This window comes from Dama dama, chromosome 21 (genome assembly GCF_033118175.1).
Source record: "Dama dama isolate Ldn47 chromosome 21, ASM3311817v1, whole genome shotgun sequence".
Lineage (NCBI taxonomy): Eukaryota > Metazoa > Chordata > Mammalia > Artiodactyla > Cervidae > Dama > Dama dama.
In genome coordinates this window covers 31394448-31413870 of record NC_083701.1, presented here as the reverse complement: position 1 = coordinate 31413870, position 19423 = coordinate 31394448, and the positions used below count along the sequence as shown (strand labels likewise).

The following is a 19423-nucleotide window of genomic DNA, read 5'->3' as shown; positions in this document are numbered from 1 at the left end:
TGAAGCGACTAAGCAGCAGCGGCACAGTCAAGGGAATCGAATGGATGAGAACAGTGAGAGACATACTCTAATAACTAGGAATCTAGTATCGATAGAGCCACACAGTAGCTTTGAACTTGGAAAGATGTGCACCTGGATCACCATGTAAACGAATTCTTCCCATTTAATGGTTTTCCTTGCTATTTTCTGCTCTGAATGAAAACACTGCGGAAATCTGAATAACTCTTTGGTGCCAAAGTAGGCACACGGTCACCTGTGTGTCTACGATAATGTTTGTACTTAAAGCTTTTCCATTCTGAAACTGGTTTTCACGTCCTCGACCGAACCTTAGTATTAAAGGTACAGGAAACACAAAGCTCTAAAGGACCTCATCAATCAGAAGCATTCATCTGTTCCTTAACTTTAGTCTCAATTCAGGAGAAATCTCAAACCTAGAGTTTCCCGATTTACCCTACAGAGACGAAAAAGTGAAACATTGGTGCATCTTCGTCAGATCGGTTGTACTCTTCCCAAGAGCGAATCCTGAGGTAGTCGGGGGACACGGTCTTGGATCTAGCAGTTTCATGCAGCTGGTAATTAAATTTAAGAGTCGAGTGCGGCAGGTGGAAACAGTGCCGCCGAGCACCGGCCACGCGGCAGGTGGAACGAGTGCGGTAGAGCTTGGGCCCCGAGGGTGTTCCCGTGAGTCCCGGGGCAGAAGGGGGTGCCGGCGCGCGCGCGCGCGCCCACCCACGGGGTCTCTGGAAAGTCGGCGAAGCGCCCGCAGCGGAGCCCGGAGCCGCGTCCGCTCGGCGGCTTCGACGGACGCCCCGCAGGACGCCCGCCACGCCCCGCGCCGCCCTGCAGGCGAACGCGGGAGGCGGCGAGGCCCCGCCAGGCCGCCGTAGCGCTGCGGCTCGAGCCTCTCCTCCCGCGCCGCCCTCCGCCCCCTGCCTCCCGGCGCCGCGGCAGCTCTGGGCAGCCAACGCCGCCGCCGCCGCTTCCTCCTCTGCAGCCGTTCGGCCGCTGCGTGACGCGTCGTTTCCTCCCAACATGGCGGCCGGGGCAGGTCGGCGGTGATGGAGGCCAGTCCGCGGCCGCGGCGGGTGCTCGTCCCCACAGGAGCCAGGGCAGCCCTGCTCTCGCCGGGCCTCTGATCCGCCGCCTCGTTCCTCGGTCCCCCCGCCTGACGGCCGCCGGGCTGGGCTCCCTCGCCGTCTCCCGGGCGGAGGGGCGAGTGAGGGGGAAGGTGGTGGTGGCCGGGAAGCGACCCCCGGGCCGGGAGAAGCGGAGGTCCCACGGGCGCGGCCCTTTGGGGGACGGCTGCGACCTGCGCACCCCTCGCCCGCCCCGCAGCCGGCCGAGCTCTCCCGCCCCTTCCTGATCCCGCCGCTGCCCTCCACGCCTCCTCCTCTCCCCCATCGCCACCCCCTCTCCTTTCTCTCGGCTCTTCCTCTCCCTCGTCGTCGTCGTCCTCCCCTCCAGCCGCTGGGATCCGCGGGTCGGACGAGCCGCCGCCTCCTTCTCTGCGTCCATGTATGAGGGGAAGAAGACGAAGAACATGTTCCTGACCCGGGCCCTGGAGAAGATTTTGGCCGACAAGGAAGTGAAGAAGGCGCATCACTCCCAGCTGCGCAAAGCGTGCGAGGTGGCGTTAGGTGAGCGGGGAGGAGGCCCGAGGGGTGGGGGTGGGGAGGGTGCGGGGCGGGGGAGGGAGGCCGGCGCGGGAGGTGGGGTCGCCGGGGGCGAGGGGCTCGCCCCTGGGCCGGCGCCACTGACCTCCGGGAGGCCGGGCGAATCTCTGGGGCTGCGTGGCAGGAGTTGACAGTAACTCGGCTCGATGCGGGGCAGGGGCAGGGTGGAAATGGCAGAGAGCCGGGCCCGGGGAACGCGGCCGGCCTGGGGAGTGGCGGGGGTGTCGCCTGGGGAATCTGCGAAGGTTTGGTTGGTGGCCCGTGTGGTGCGGCCGGGGCATCACCCTTTGTGAAGAGGCAGGAGAGGAGCTGCTGTTTATTCGCTGGGAAAATTGAGGTGGAGCTGACTTGTCAAGATGGGGCGTGGGAAGGGTTCCGTCTCGTAATTTCAAATAACTTTTCGTTTGGCGTGGTACTTTGGGAAGAGAGGCTGAAGTTGTTCCCTTGTTGACAGTGTCGAGAAAGGGTTTGCAGAGGTGCAGCCTGTGCTGACATCTCTCCGCCTCCGCCACGGGAAAAACAGAGAGTAATGTTGTATCCGACTGGGCTGACCTGGAAGAACAAGACCTGAGGTTAAGGGGTGGGGGTGGCGAGATAAAAGCGGGGAAGGAAAGGACCTTTGGATAAGCTGGCTTTAGTGACAAGGAAGGGAGGCTTTGAAACGGGGGAAATGAACAAGACAATGACACCCACCAGCCACATGTCTGGACCGTGACAGCTGCTCGCAAGCTTGAATTGTGATTTACAGTTCAGACGAAAGAGATCCAGTGTCTGAAGCCCATAGCAGGGTAAATGCAAACAATACCTACAAGCGAGGACTGGCAGATGAGGAATTGTTAAGGGGGACCACTGATGGATCTTTTGCATTCATCAGGAATGAAATCCTTTAAGGAAGGACCAGGACATTAAACACAAAGATGAATTCCTAATGCTTGGCTTTAGTTTATAGCGCTGGAAACAGACTAGATGAAGTTGACGAGAAAAGGAAGCGTGTTAAGTGGGCTTGGAAAAAAGCATTCTTAAAAGGGGCAAAAATCCAGAATAACTTGGGTGTATGCTAAAGGGTCAAGATAGCTCAAAAGCAACTTTGCCTTTTAATTATTAAAATAAAAAGACTTTTTAACTTACTGTAATAAGCGGTTTTTTATCTTCTTTTTGAATCCTTTAAAGTGATGTGAGAAATAGTATTGAAGAAATTTTCATTAAAATTTTTTTGAATTTTATGTATAATGAATTAAAATTTTTAACTCTTCATGGATCAGAAGTTCACCTTTTGTTACTCTTGTAGCTAGCAAAAGACTATTCCAGGTTTATGAAAGGATGTTGTACAGTGGTAAAAATTGAATTTGTAGCTGGGTCTTGAAAGAAATAATTAACTTGAGGCAGGATGAGGAAAGGAGTGATTTGGGGAATTTTTTTAAAAAATTGTTGTGTGTAGGTTTTTGAATAATTTGTAGGTTAAAGAAGTTAAGAGTTCAAACTAAAGTTTTAGTTTTTGAGGTCTGATTTTCTGTGTTAAAATCTACCTTTCATATACTAAATTATTACAGTGTTAGACTAAGGAAATGGAGTGTTATGTGTGTGTATACATATATATGTGTGAGCATATATATATATATATATATATATTCCACCACCCCCCCCCCCCAAAATGCTAATATAAGTATCTGTTCTAAACGGAATGCTTCCTGGAAGGAGAATCAGATCCTGGCTTTGAATTGCAGTTCTGTTACATTGCAGCATAGTCAGGTCTCAGGGCCTCAGTTTCCTTGTCTGTACAGTTAGGATATTGAGCATAATGGTTGTAAGGTTAGGTCCCCTCTAATGTGCCACAAATGTGACCACAACTGTTTTGTTAACTTGTACATTGAGAGTATTCCTGTCGCTGCTCTTGATTGGCATCTTTAGAGGCTGTAATGGCTTGGTCCTTGCTGTTTGGAGAGGGAGGGACCACTTGCTTGTGTCTGCCTCGGCTCTACAAAGATTATTTCAGATTTTACCAGTTTTTAGTTTGTCCCTTCCACATAGTTAACAGAAGCTTATGAGGAATGTCCCAGAGTACTTTATTTACTTGAGACATATAGGGCTTTTTCCTTTTATTTCATAATTACATTTAGTCTCCTACAAAATCTCATTGAGCAATCTCATGGTAATTAATCTTTGATGACCTTTGTTTCTTCCCTTTTAGTCATCCATGTACATTACCGCCCAAACATAATTTAATAGGGATGATACTTTTTATCTTCGCAGAAAGTATAATGTCCTGTAGTAGATAGTATCCCCAAATATATCCCTGGAAACTGTCATAGACCTCCCTCTTCCACTTCACTGTTGTGACCTGGGTCAGGCTCCCTTTGGTTTCTTGATAATCTGTATGGCTAGCAAGCTGGATGGGAAAGTAAACTGGAGTGGCCTGGTTTGGTCATTTCTTATCTCTAGGTTGTGAGTGGGTAGGAGTTGGCTGGTAGTGGTAGAGAGGTGGGTGTTGCTCTAACTCTTCTAAATAGACTTCGTATATAACCCACCTCAATACACCTGCCTGCATTTATTCTGTGGTCCACCCCCCCCCACCCCACCCCCGCCCACTGCCCCGCCATTTTTACTGAGCACCTACCATATAGCTGAAGGGAACAAGAAAATACATCTAATCCTTTTGTGTTTTAAAATCATGTTAGTAGTGTGTGAGTAGATTTCAGAGCACTGGTATTCAAAATTCAGTTACCTTTTAACAAGATGACCTATAATAAGTTGATTTTCTGTAAATTATAATCATGAAATTGCAGTTCATCTCATGTTCTTAAGAATACTGTATTTTTTTCTTTTTCCTTTGGTCACAATATAGCTTTTTGGAAACCTTACCTAGATAAGGGGAGATTTTACTTTATTAAAACAAAACCCAATCTCAAAAACACCACATAAAGGAGCTTTTATTTTCATGTAAAGAAAGATAATGAAACCTTTAAAGCAGATTATTGGAAACTTTTGTAAAACTGTCTTACATTTCAGACTTTATTTTGAAGTAAAGTAGTTAAAAAAAGAAAAAGAACTACCCCCCGCCCCGACATTGTCGCCATCAGTGTGAAGCCCGCAGGCCCAGGAACAGCTCCAGGTTGCCCTCTCTTGGTACCTGCCCCACACCGGCTTTCTGCAGCAGCCACCGAACTCTGCAGAGTCAGGGCCTCCAGGCTGCCCTAGCTTAGCTTGATCCATTCCTGCTCTCTAGAATCCTGAATTAAAAATAGTCTGGCCATCTGCTGGCAGATGAGACAACAGCTGAACTATTTTTAGTTTTAAAGAATTTAGGATTGTTGAGGGATTGGGCTTGAAGGTAGCATTGTTTGTGTTATAGGGAGGGGAGGGTGCAGTTGGGCCCTATTCCAGCCAGGCCTCCAAGTTTCAAGAGTTTCTTTGATGTTAGGGCTATGACTAGTTCAGCTTTTGCCTCTGACATCGAATATCTGTGAAGATATCCTGCACATGTTAGGATGAGTGAGTTCAAGGTTGGAAGCTGGCACTGATAAGAGAATAGACGTGAAAGAGCTGACCAAAAGAAGGTTTTAGAGGCGAGGGAGGCCTGCAGAGGCGGCAGTAAGGTTGGGTTCCTTGCAGAGATACTGGGGAGTGATGGAGAAAAAGAGGGATTGCTCGGAAAGTACTTTTTGCATTATACAGGGTGTGAATTTGTGTTCATCATGTTCTAAAGTGATCTACTATTTTTTTTTTTAATGAGTTTGTTATCTAAGCTTATAGTCTTTGCCAGAAATGTAGATATCAATATCATATTTAGGCTAGAAACTTACAAAACTTGCTTCATTCTGCACCTCCGGTCTCGCCCTTGTTTTGGTTAGTGGCGTTCTAAAAAAGAAGTATGAGTCGGCGGGGGTGGGATTATTTGAGTGCATTTGACCTCAGTTTTATGCTACTTCTGGTAATTTTATTAATTTTTGTCACTCTTGACTATTTATCAGAAAATGACTTTGTCTCAAATAATACCCTGCAGACAGTGAGTTATCTTAATTATAATTGAAATCCATTAGCAAGTCTCTTTTTAAGCCTTCCTTGATATCTAAAATAAAAGATGTTTTCAGTAAGTCAGGCTGCCAGAATTTTTGAGGTAGCTAGGAAAGAAGGGCGTGATGAATGAAGTGACTGAAAGAGCATATTAGGTTTGAGTGGAAAAAAATAAGTTTGGGTTACAGTGTATATACTCTTGCCATTGTGGAAATTTATACTGCACATTAACATAGTTAAGATTCTGAAGAGTCCTCTATGAAAAAAAACCTGCTCAGTTTTGCTTAATGAAGTTTTCCCTAAATTTGACCCTTTTCAGTATCTGTTAACACCCCTTGGAAATATTGTTCCTTGAAATTTACTTTGGGACCCTGTTCAAGGGAAAAACAGACAAATGCAGATACAATGGCCCTAACTACTGAGGGAACCTTTCTTGTGTTTTTGGAAAGCAGGAGTTTTGTTGATAGTATGTGAGGAAGGTCAGAAATGAGGTGTAGTTGGACAGAGTGGTATCAGGATCAGAGGGCCGTTTGCTTTCTAGCTCTTTCTTTCGTATCCTGTCTAATGGCAAGCAACTGCTCATCTCCGGTGTTAGTGTTTAACTTGTAGAGAAACTTCTGTCGGTAATTATTTTTTCAAACCAGAATAAAAATGTATTGTGAATGGGAAATAATTTGGGGGAATAGTTGTCATAATATTCATCACAAATTGGATGAGGGAATATCTGAAAAGGGAAAATGCATGAAAAAATTATTGTTGCCATTCCAAGTTAAGTGTATTTTTCATTCAGATAACTTGGTTGAACTAGTATGGGCCAGATAGTGTTTCAGCGCCGGGCATAGAGCAGTGAGCCAAATATGCTTTCATGGAACGTATTTTCTAGTTGAGGCTGAGAGTAAAAAACTAATGTTTTGTATTGTCAAATTGCTAATTGTTACTATCTGAGGAAATAGTTCAGAAAGGTAAAGGGAGAGTGACCGGGAGGGCAAGTATAGGCGGGGCTGTCAGGAAAGGCATTTTCAGGAGGTGACATTTCAGCAGAGAAGGGACGGAGATCCAGTTTTGCAAATACTTGGGTGACACAGGCTGAGGGAGCAGCAGCGCGGGTGTGGTACTTGGTACCTTCCAGGATGAAAGGGAGCTTGTGTGGCTCGAAAGTGAGGAGGGAGGAGGAAGAGAGAACAACTTTGGATTTTGTTACATCTGTGCTCTAAGTCCCTGGAGAGTTTTACAGGGGATGACAAAGCAGGTTTACACGTTAAAAGGCTCACTTTGGCCAGAGGTGATAGTGATTTAGGCTGAAGGTGGTGGAGGGAATGAGAATTGGTTGTATTTTAAATTCTCCGCCCCCACCCCCCACCCCGTAGGGTACAGGGTGCCATGTTCAGAGCCTCAGTTCTTCTGTTGTTGTTGTTGTTGTTGTTTTAATATTTACTGATTTGACTGGTTCGGGTTTTAGTTGCAGCACATGGGATCTTCCTGGACCAGAGATCAAACCTGTCTGCCTTGGTAGGCGGATTCTTATCCACTGTCACCAGGGAAGTCCTGGAATATACTTTAGAGTTGACAGGATTTGCTGATGGGTTGGTTGCATGACAACAAACAGAGCCAGAGCTTCCAGGCTGTTGGAGAAGGCGTTCACTGTGATGGGGAACACCAGGGGCGAAAACATATTAGTAAAACATTTTATTCAACTCTTTATCTGTATTTTAGAATTTTTTAATGATAGAATTTCCTGCTGATGTAATAGGATATTTTCTACTGAGAAAAGGGCACACTTAAAATGACAGAACATAGTCTAGTGAGAAGGCACAAAACAATTTCAGATTTGAGTTGTCAGTTTTTTCTCTGAGGTTTTTTCCTAAGAGAGTGCGCCTTTCACATTGTTTCAATTACAGTAAACAATTGATCTGGGCCCTTTTCAGGGATAGGAACTTGGCAGATGTAATCAGTTAAGGATCTTGAGATGAAATCATTTTGGATTTAAGGGAAGGTCCTAAATCCCTTGACTGGTGTCCTATGTAGAGGGAGAAACACAGAGACACACAGAGGAAGAGAGGCATGTGGAAATGGAGGCAGGCAGAGATCGAGGTTATGTTGCTGGGAAGCCAAGAGATGCCAGGTGTCACTAGGTTGAGACGGGCGAGGAAGGCTTCTTCCCGGAGCCTTCAGTGGTGGAATGGCTCTGTTAACACCTTTAGTTCGGATTTCTGGCCTCCAGAACTGAGAGAAAATGAATTTCTAATGTTTTAAGTCAAGTTTGTGGTAGTTTGTTGAATCAGCCCTAGGAAACTAATAACAGTTGTTTTTATCCTAGCTTCAGACCCACTTCGTTTATTTGAACTTCTCTTTTTAGAGTGCAGGATGTACTTGGACAACATGGGGGTTAGGGCGCCCACCCTCCAAGCAGTTGAAAATCCAGGTATAACTTTACCGTCGGCCCTCCCTATCCATGACTCTGCATCCTTGGATTCAGCCAGCCTTGGATCATGTAGTGTTTATTAAAGAAAATCTGCATATAAGTTCAGAAGATCAAACATGTTTAAATAATCAAATACTGTCTTTGGTCTCTTTCATAAATTTAGAAAGGAATTATTCTCAGGCTTTAATGTTCATGAGTTTAGGAAACCTCTTTTAATAAAAAAGAATCCTGGGCCCAAGTGTTTAATTAAAAGTTTTATGTTCTACTTTTGATAAGAATTCACTAATCAGCTGTTTAATAACACTCATCTGTCCACACCTTGCTAAGAAATTAATCAGTAAAAATGCAAGCAAGCAAAGTAGTATCATGAAAACCGAGGACTGTTTTCATAGGAGAGTCCTTGTGCCTTTACTCAGTTTACTTTTAATTACATGTAAGTCCAATAAATTTGACAGTTTACTTTTTTTAAAAAATAAATCCTTTTCTTCAAACCATTTTCAAAAGTAGAACTAGGGGGAAAAAAATGACCCATCACAATGGAGGTAACTGTTATTACCTTTATAAAAAGTTTCATTGAAGTCACAATTTACAGTCTGTAAAATATGCCCATTTAAAATATAATTTTTACTAAATTCTACTGACGTGTGCACCCATCACCATGAACCAGTTGTAGAACATTTCCATCACCCAGTAAGGGCCCTCGCACCCATTCACAGTTAACCCCGGTTTGCAGACACCCACTAATCCATGTCTTTGCCTTTTCTGGACATTTCATAAATTTGTGTGTCATACATACGTGATCTTTCATGCCTGACTTCACTCATCATAATGTTTTTGAGGTTCATTCTTGTTGTAGCATGTATCAGTATTTTTTTTATTGCTGAGTAGTATTCCATGATGTGGATGTGCCTTATTTTTTTGCTTGTCTTTGCACAGTTGATAAACATTTTGATTGGACATACAGTGCTGCTATGAATATTCAAGTGTAAATCTTTATGCAGGTCTAATATTTTATTTCTGATAAATACCTAGAAGTGGAATTGCTGGGTTGTATGATAACTTTGTTTAACTTTTAAAGAAACTAGGTTGTTTTCCAAACTGACTGCATCATTTGGGCTTCTCATACAGCCTTGCCAGTCAATATTTTTTATTTTCTATGTTTTCGATTTTAGCCATCCTAGTTAATATGAAGTTATTTCATTGAAACAGTGTTAGCTTTTTGAGGCATTTTTTTCCCCAGACTTTGTACACATACACATGAGCAGATAAATTCTTCCCAAAGTTGAGCTATGTAATTTGAGGCAATAGGAGGAAAAGAAATAGTTAACATTTATTGCATGTTTACTGTATTCCAAGTTCTTTGCCAATTAAGTACTTCATTAGCTATATCTCAAGTTAGTTGTCAGAACAATCCTATGTGCTCTGGTGCTATTATTCTCTGCGTTGTGCAAAGGAAGAAACTGAGGTTTAGAGCTGTGTTTAGTACAGTTGGAATGTGTGTGCCTTTTGGCTTAACGTGGCCGTCCTGAGCTGCACCCTAAGTCACAGAACTGTTTACAAGTAACAAATTACAAGATGAGATAAGAGAACAATCACAGAAAGAAAGGCATGCTAAGAAAAGATAAAGAACAAAATACATAAAAGACAGAGAAACAGTCAGCCAACAGCAACAGAAGAAAATATTGCTCTGTACATTTCTGTGAGTCTTGAGGGTGTTTATGTACTGTGTGCTCATAATGGTGTCCCTGAGTACATCATGCAAAAAATCATTTTAGTCTATGTTCTACCTAGAAAGTCAGGCAGATTCTTGTGCATTTTTCTGTGTCTTTTGAAGATTTTTACCCAAATTTTAAAGTAAGATTTTTATTTGAGCTCTTTGAAAAATTCAGCTGTGCTCTGACTCCAAAGGACTCTGGCCAGGCTAGCTTTCATTGTATCTGTAGTCCTAACCCTGTAAAAATACACTCCTCTCATGTGCTTTCTTTCTTAATGTTTATAGCATTTCAGATCATTTTAAGAATTTAAATGAAAACAAGATCTTATTAAAATGTCATCTTATGGGAAATTACAAATAAGACTTAACCTAAAAATAACTGGTTGTATATCTCAGTGGCTTCTTTTATAAGTATACAAATGTAATTATTGTGTAATTGTCATAATTTTTGGTTGTATAGTCTCATTATTTCATATACTGTATCTATGTGTCTCCCTACCTAGCATTTTAATAAGGTGTCGTTTATTTAAATGTTTTTTTACTTTGGGAGTATTTACATATAAAATTTGCTTCACAGATTTTTCTTTTATTAATCCCTGCAAAATTCTTAGAGCATTTTGTTATGTATGCAGAATTATCTAAACATTAAGATGGAGCTCACTGGGTTATTAGAGTGTGGTCACTTATGGTTCTTGTTCTTTAGGCAAAGTTATCATTAATATAGTTGTGCTGGGTATAACTGTACATACAGCACAGTATGAGGAAAATAAGTCCAGGTATTCATCCTCTTTAGATTATTGGTTTTGATCCATTTTTTACTGTAAACATTCTTTTTCATTGTCTTTGCACTTATTTTTGTTCTAAAAGTAGGAATTAAAGACATAAAACTACCTTTTTATAGTTAAGTATAATTTTGTTTTCTAGAAATTTTATTAATTTTTTTCATGCTTTTTTCCTTGATATTTATTAGGGTATAATGAGTTATATATTTAATAAGTTCATCTTGTCTCACAATTGATAATCAGGTATTGAAAAGCAATTACTAAGTTAGAAAAACATTTTATCACATCTTATTTCAGTATTTCTGTTTAGTGCTTAAATTGTGTCAAATATCGTTGACTAGTCCTCATTGCCCCTTAACTTTTTTATAACATTTGATTTTCTTTCCCAAATAATTTTAGGATTTTCTTTATTCTTTAATGTTTTCTTTATATTCTCTTAGTGACTTTTTAACATAATACTTAATCAGTATTTCTTACCTTATTTTTGTGTATCAGATAAAAAGTTATTACCCTTGGGAATAAGTTGGTTATTTTGTTTCATCTATTTTATTGGGTCCTCATGCTTCTAGTCTCTAAGTGTTAATTCTTACATAATTGAGAATGTATTTAATGCAGTGGTAAGCAAAAGCTTAACTGTGATTTCTAATGTGCTTGTTCGTATCTTTAGAAATGGAGATGGAACACATGCATTGTCTAGTATTAGGTTGGTGCAAACGTTATTATATTTTTGCGTTGTTGAAATTTGCCATTTGATATTGGAATGCATTCTTAAGTAAATGTGGTTATGTTATACATCATTTTAATGTGCATTTCTTGCTTTATGTTTTTTTTTGCTAATGATTTATTACTTGATGTTTATCCTGTGTTTATTTTAAATTATGGAAATGATGCTAGACAAAAATCAAATTCAAGCGATTTTCTTACTTGAGTTCAAAATGAGTAGTAAAGCAGTGGAGACAACTCAAAACATCAACAGTGCATTGGCCCAGTAACTGCTAACAAACATACAGTGCAGTGGTGGTTCAAGATGTTTGCAAAGGAGATGAGAGACTTGAAGATGAGGAGCACTATGCCTGGCCATCAGAAGTTGACAACAACCAATTGAGAGTCATCATCAAAGCTGATCCTCTTACGACTGTGAGAAATTGCCAAAGAACTCAATGTTGTCCATTCTACAGTTGTTTGGCATTCGAAGAAAACTGAAAAGGTGAAAAAGCTCGATGAGTGGGTACCTCATTAGCTGACTGCAAATTAAAAAAATCGTCACTTTGAAGTGTTGTCTTCTCTTATCCTACACAAGAACAATGAACCATTTCTCAATCCGATTGTGATGTTCCCTGAAAAGTGGATTTTATATGACAGCCGGCGACAACCGTTTGGTCTGAGGAGACACTCCAAAGCACTTGCCAAAGCCAAACTTGCACCAAAAAAAAAAAGTCAAGGTCACTGTTTGGTGGTCTGCTGCTCGTCTAATCCACTACAGCTTTCTGAATCCCGGTGAAACTTTACATCTGAGAAGCATGCTCAGCAAATCAATGAGCTTCACCAAAAACTGCAATGATTTAGCAGCGGGCGTTGGTCAGCAGAATGGGCCCAATTCTTCTCCATGACAATGCCCTACTGCACGTTGCACAACCAGTGCTTCAGAAGTTGAATGAATTGGACTGTGAAGTTTTGCCTCATCTGCCATATTCACCTGACCTCTTACCAAATGACTACCACTTCTTCAAGCATCTCAACAACTTTTTGCAGAAAAAATGCTTCCACAACCAGCAAGATGCAGGAAAGGCTTTCCAAGAGTTCATCAAATCCTGAAGCACAGATTTTCACGCTACAGAAATAAACTTATTTCTCATTGGCAAAAATGTGTTGATTGTAATTGTTCCTGTTTTGATTGATAAAGATCTGTTTGAGCCTAGTTGTAATGAGTTATAATGATTTAAAATTCATGGTCTGAAACCACAATTACTTTTGCACCAACCTAATAATAGAACAGAAATAAGATATAATATGTTCGATACCAGTTAATAATTAAGTTAGCACTTGTTAATAATTAAGCCTTTAAAACATATACCAGTTCCAAAATGGATATTTTTTAAATTTTCTTTTCCCACAGTGGGTATTTTATAACGATTAGAGAACAGAAGTTTTATAGTAAATACTGTGTCTGCAGGTTATTTTGCCAGAAGAGACATGTACAGAAGGTAAACTTACATTATCAGAATGTACTTTTTTCTTAAATGCAGTGATGAATCTGTGTGTTCGGTTATATTAAGTGAAAAAGTATTTTATTCTCTGTTCCCATCTCAACTCTCATTTTTATGGCTGTTGGGGAAGTCTTGAATGGCAAATTAGAAAGAAAGGTACTTTTATTAGTAATGTGTAGCAACACACACACACACGTGCTTGCTTGGCAGGAATACTGGAGTGGGTTGCCATTTCCTACTCAAGGGGATCTTCCCACCTCAGGAATCAGACCTGTGTCTCTTGCATCCCCTGCATTGGCAGGCAGATCTTTACCACTGTACCTGCCGCCTGGGAAGCCCCAGTGTGCAGCATATGCTTCCTTACAAAGTCAATGAACATGCCAGAGCCAAAGCTTTTTTATGTGGTCATATCTTCATTGAGTTGTTTTCCTTTTGAAATAGTGAAAGCAAAGATTTTTTTTTTCCAGTTTTTTAAACTTTCTTGTACATTTCAAAAAAGCACACTTGATTAGGTGATCAATATGCTGCAGTCTGGTTCCTTATAATAAAGTTGGGCATTCAAATCATAACCCTTATAATTCTTTTTGTTTATTTTTTCTTGTTTTGAATGAAAAATGTCTTTAGGAAAGATTAGTCTTTTTCTGTTTTATTACTAAGTTAAAATTATATTCATGAATATTTCTTGAACAGTTTAGGATTTTATGTCAAATTGAATATCTTTTTTTAATGCTTCTACACTTGGTTTTTATTAATTTGGTTTTATTGAAGTTTTTTATTTTTAACATTTCTTAAGGTTGTATAATTGTTCATTTATAACAAATAAGGAGCTTTGATTTTTGCCATTTATGTATGCCTTCTGCTGTTCTGTGTCATAAAATTGTCTCTCACTAGTTTGCTTGACCAAAGCTTCTTAATGTATATTTTGTTGATTCAGTAAGTTAATGTCCCCAAATATTTTGTTTAGGATAGTCACTGTTAATAATTTGGCTTTTCAGAAGATGGATTAAAAACACAAAAATCTTTGAGTTTGGAAATTGTCAAGAATGTTTGCTTTTCCTCAGTTTTCCCATTTTTTTTTGAAAAAAATTAGTTTTTATCCTAAACTTTTCATTAAAAAAAAAATCACAGTATTTCAGTTCTTTTTTTGGGAACCATTCCTTTTATGTTCATTTCCTACCTGATTCTCTTTTCTTTTCTCTTTCTCAAACCTTCAGAGTCTCTCTTATCAGCATTGATGTATGAAAACATTCTTAATTCATAAAGACATATTTTAAAGCAGTTGAAACAATATAAAGAGAATCAGTGGGTAATCTGACATCTGGTTAGCAACCTTTGATGTGACCTTCCAAATGACCACTAACTTGTAGAAATGGAGGAAAATTTACTATGTTGTGGAAAATCATATTAATAGTAGTCTTACTAGACCCAGGAAGAATGAGTGAAACTGAATGAAGGAGAGGAAAGAGCACAGGTATGGAGGACAAAAACCATAACTATTGCACATGAATAGTTTCCTGAACACAAAACAAGAAAATTAAAAATTGGAAATTACAAACAGAATAGTCAAAGATATGATAAAAAAAAAACTTCTTCACCAAGAAACACGTATGTATGAAAACTGCTGTACCCCAGGAAGAAGAAAACTCAATGTAAAGAGACTATTGTAAGTTTCAGTCTAGCAGTATTATTTAAAATTAAAGAGACAAAAAAAAAAAAAATCCTATGAATTTCTAGGCAGAGATAATAAGCTTTCAAAGAAGCAATTGTAAGTGTTTAGTTAAAATTCCAAGTTTCACCCTGCTGCTGCTAAGTTGCTTCAGTCGTGTCCGACTCTGTGCGACTCCATAGAGGGCAGCCCACCAGTCTCCTCCATCCCTGGGATTCTCCAGGCAAGAACATTGGAGTGGGTTGCCATTTCCTTCTCCAGTGCATGAAAGTGAAAATTGAAAGTGACGTTGCTCAGTCGTGTCCAACTCTTAGGGACCCCATGGACTGCAGCCTACCAGGCTCCTCCGCCCATGGGATTTTTCCAGGCAAGAGTACTGGAGTGGGTTGCCATTGCCGTCTCCAAAGTTTCACCCTAGGTAAACCTAAATAATAGAAATGTGCTGAAAATTATAGAATAGCAGGTCTGCTAATAAATTCAGATATACTGTTTTACTTTTTTTTTTTTTAAATCAGTCTTACTCCACCTCTTTATTTTCCGTTTCTTTTTTCATCTCCTCCTATCTCCTTCATCTCCACTCCTCTCATTCCTTTTATCTTAAATTCTACTTCTAAGAAATTGTTAGAAAATAATGATGCATGTTGTGAAAATAGATGTAGAAATTTATTCATCTTTGTGATTTAAGATTTTTTTCTTGAACCATCTTTTATTTGCAATCTTGTGTTGATTTCTGTAGAGCAAAGTGAATCAGTTATACATGTATCCACTTTTTAAGATTCTTTACCTGTGTAGGTCATTATAGAATATTGAGTAGAGTTCTCTATGCTCTACAGTAGATCCTTATCTGTCTTATATAATAGTGTGTATATGTCAATCCCAATTTATCCCTCTCCTTTCCTCCTTCCTGCACTGTAATCATAGATTTGTTTTCTATATCTATGACTCTATTTCTGTTTTGTAAATAGGTTGATTTGTACCATTTTTTAGATTCCACATGTAAAAGTGATATCATATGATATTTATTTTTCTCTGACTGACTTCACTCAGTATGACAATGTCTAGGTCCATCCATGTTGCTGAAAATGGCATTATTTCATTCTTTTTTAATGGCTAAGTAATATTCCACTGTGTATATGTACCACATCTTTTTATCTGTTCCTCTCTTGATGGACATTTAAGTTGCAGTAAACTGTGGAAAATTCTGAAAGAGATGGGCATACCAGACCACCTGACCTGCCTCTTGAGAAACATATGTAGGTCAGGAAGCAGCAGTTAGAACTGGACATGGAACAACAGACTGGTTCCAAATAGGAAAAGGAGTACGTCAAGGCTGTACATTGTCACTGTACTTATTTAACTTATATGCAGAGTACATCATGAGAAATGCTGGGCTGGAAGAAGCACAAGCTGGAATCAAGATTGCTGGGAGAAATATCAATAACCTCAGATATGCAGATGACACCACCCTTATGGCAGAAAGTGAAAAAGTGAAAGTGAAGTCACTCAGTTGTGTCCGACTCTTTGCGACCCCATGGAATGTAGCCCTCCAGGCTCCTCTGTCCATGGGATTCTCCAGGCAAGAATACTGGAGTGGGTTGCCATATGGCAGAAAGTAAAAAGGAACTGAAAAGCCTCTTGATGAAAGTGAAAGAGAAGAGTGAAAAAGTTGGCTTAAAGCTCAACGTTCAGAAAACTAAGATCATGGCATCTGGTCCCATCACCTCATGGGAAATAGATGGGGAAACAGTGTCAGACTTTATTTTGGGGGGCTCCAAAATCACTGCAGATGGTGATTGCAGCCATGAAATTAAACGATGCTTACTCCTTGGAAGGAAAGTTATGACCAACCTAGATTGCATATTAAAAAGCAGAGGCATTACTTTGCCAACAAAGGTCCATCTAGCCAAGGCTATGGTTTTTCCATAGTTGGACTGTGAATAAAGCTGAGCCGAAAAATTGATGCTTTTGAACTGTGATGTTGGAGAAGACTCTTGAGAGTCCCTTGGACAGCAAGGAGATCCAACCGGTCCATCCTAAAGGAGATCAGTCCTGGGTGTTCTTTGGAAGGACTGATGCTAAAGCTGAAACTCCAATACTTTGGCCACCTCATGAGAAGAGTTGACTAACTGGAAAAGACCCTGTTGCTGGGAGGGATTGGGGGCAGGAGGAGAAGGGGATGACAGAGGATGAGATGGCTAGATGGCATCACCTACTCGATGGACATGAGTTTGAGTAAACTCCAGGAGTTGATGATGGACAGGGAGGCCTGTCATGCTGCGATTCATGGTGTCGCAAAGAGTTGGACACAACTGAGCGACTGAGTGGCTGTACAAATTTACATTCCCACCAATGTAGGAGGGTTCCCTTTTTTGATGATGACCATTATTACTTTGCCAACAAAGGTCCATCTGGTTAAGGCTATGGTTTTTCCAGTGGTCATGTATGGGTGTGAGAGTTGGACTATAAAGAAAGCTGAGCACCGAAAAATTGATGCTTTTGAACTGTGGTGTTGGAGAAGACTCTTGAGAGTCCCTTGGACTGCAAGGAGATCCAAGCAGTCATCCTAAAGGAGATCAGTCCTGGGTGTTCATTGGAAGGACTGATGCTGAAGCTGAAACTCCAATACTTTGGCCACCTCATGCAAAGAGTTGACTCACTGGAAAAGACCCTGATGCTGGGAGGGATTGGGGTCAGGAGGAGAAGGGGATGACAGAGGATGAGATGGCTGGATGGCATCACCTACTCGATGGACATGAGTTTGAGTAAACTCTGGGAGTTGGTGATGGACAGGGAGGCCTGGCATGCTGCGATTCATGGGATTGCAAAGAGTCGGACACGACTGAGCGACTGAACTGAACTGATTCTGACTGATATGAAGTGATACCTTGTTCTAGTTTTTATTTGCATTTCTCTGATAATTAGTGATGTTGAGCATCTTTTAATGTGCCTTTTGGCCATCTGTATGTTGTTTTTGGAGAAATGTCTATTTAGATCTTACACCCATGTTTTGATTGTGTTGGTTTTTTCTTGTTTTTAATATTGAGCTGTATGAGCTGTTTATATATTTTGGAGATCAAACCCTTGTCCATCCCTTCATTTGCAGTGTTGGTTGTCTTTTTGTTTATGGTTTCCTTTGCTATGCAAAAGCTTTTAAATTTAATTAGGACCTATTTGTTTTAATTTAAACATTATTCTAGGAGGTGGATCAGAAAAGATCTTACTGCAATTTATGTCAAAGAGTGTTCTGCCTGTTTTCCTCTAAGAATTGTATAGTATCCAGCTTTACAGATAGGTCTTTAATACATTTTGAGTTTATTTTTTTATATGGTGTTAGGACGTATTCTAATTTCATTCTTTTACATGTAGCTGTCCAGTTTTCCCAGCACCACTTACTGAAGAGACTGTCTTTTCTCCATTGTATATTCTTGCCTACTTTGTCACTGATTAGGTGGCCACAGGTGCATGGGTTATCTCTGGAGGTGTCAGTCTTGTTCTATTGATCTCTGTTTCTGTTTTCATGCCAGTATCATACTGTTTTGGTTACTTTAGTAGTATAGTATGAAGACAGGGAACCTGATTCTTCTGGCCCTGTACTTCGTTTTCAAGATTGCTTTCACTTTTGAGAGTCTTTTTTGTTTCCATGCAAAATGTAAAATTTTTTGTTCTAATTCTGTGAAAAATGCCGTTGGTAATTTGATACAAATTGCATTGAATCTATAGTTAGCTTTGGGTTGTATAATCATTTTCACAATATTGATTCCTCCAATTCAAGAACATGGTCTCCCTCTCCATCTGTGTGTGTCATCTTTGATTTCTTTCATCAGTGTCTTACAGTTTTTCGAGTACAGGTCTTTTGCCTCCTTAGGTAGGTTTATTTCCAGCTATTTTATTCCATATGATGTGATGGTAAATGGAATTGTTTCCTTAATCTTTCTCTCATCTTTCATTGTTAGTGTATAGGAACACATAGATTTCTGTGTATTAATTTTGTATCCTGCAACTCTACCAGATTCATTGAGGAGCTCTAGTAGTTTTTTGGTAGCATCTTTAGGATTTTCAATGTATAGTATCATGTTATCTGCAAACAGTGATGCTTCCTTACTTCTTTTTTTTTTTCCAATTTGGATTCCTTTTTCTTCTGTTTCTTTTCTAATAGTCATGATTAGGACCTCCAAAGCTGTGTTGAATGAAAGTGGTGAGGGTGGACATCCCTGTCTTGGTCCTTGTGTGTATTTTTGTGTTTTAGTCGCTAAGTCGTGTCTGATTCTTGTGATCCCATGGACTGTGCCTGCTAGGCTCCTCTGTCCGTGGAATTCTCCAGGCAAGAATATTGGGATGGGGTGCCATTTCTTTCTTCAGGGGATCTTCCCAACCCAGGGACTGAACCTGGGTCTCCTGCATTGCAAGTAGATTCTTTACCAACTGAATAACCAGGGAAGCCCCTATGCCCACTTTCAGGAGAGTTTTTAGTTTATTATTATTATTTTTTTTTTATCATAAATGGATGTCAAAAGCCTTTTCTGTGTCTATTGAGATGATCATGTGATTTTTATTCTAGAATTTTTTAATGTGGTATATCACTTTGATTTTGCTGAAGAATCCTTGCGTCCCTGGGACAGATCCCACTTGATCGGAGTGTATGATCTCTTTTCTTTGGCTGTGCAATGTGACATGTGAAACTTCCCCAACTGGGGATCAAACTTCTCCAACTGGGGATTTTTACAGTGCCCCCTATGTTGTAAGAGTGGACTTTAATCACTGGACCATCAAGAAAGTCCTGTACAGTCCTTTAAATGTGTTGTGAATTTGTGTTTGCTAGAGTTTTGTTGAAAGTTTTTTGAGTATACATTCATCAGTAATACTGGCTTGTAATTTTCTTTTTTTGTGATATCTTTGTCTGGATTTGGTATCAGGGTGGTATTGTAGAATGAGCCTGGGAATGTTCCTT

The 19423-nt window shown here is 40.4% G+C and overlaps 1 protein-coding gene across 1 annotated transcript in view; it reads left to right on the top strand.

Moving 5' to 3' along the window:
- Positions 1-1178: 1178 nt before the first annotated feature.
- ARFGEF1 (ADP ribosylation factor guanine nucleotide exchange factor 1) overlaps positions 1179-19423 on the top strand; it is a 124706-nt gene continuing 106461 nt past the window's right edge. Inside the window, exon 1 of the mRNA XM_061123424.1 lies at positions 1179-1637. Within this exon, the coding sequence (XP_060979407.1) occupies positions 1514-1637 (124 nt within the window). The 5' untranslated portion in view covers positions 1179-1513. The remainder of the gene's footprint in view (positions 1638-19423) is intronic.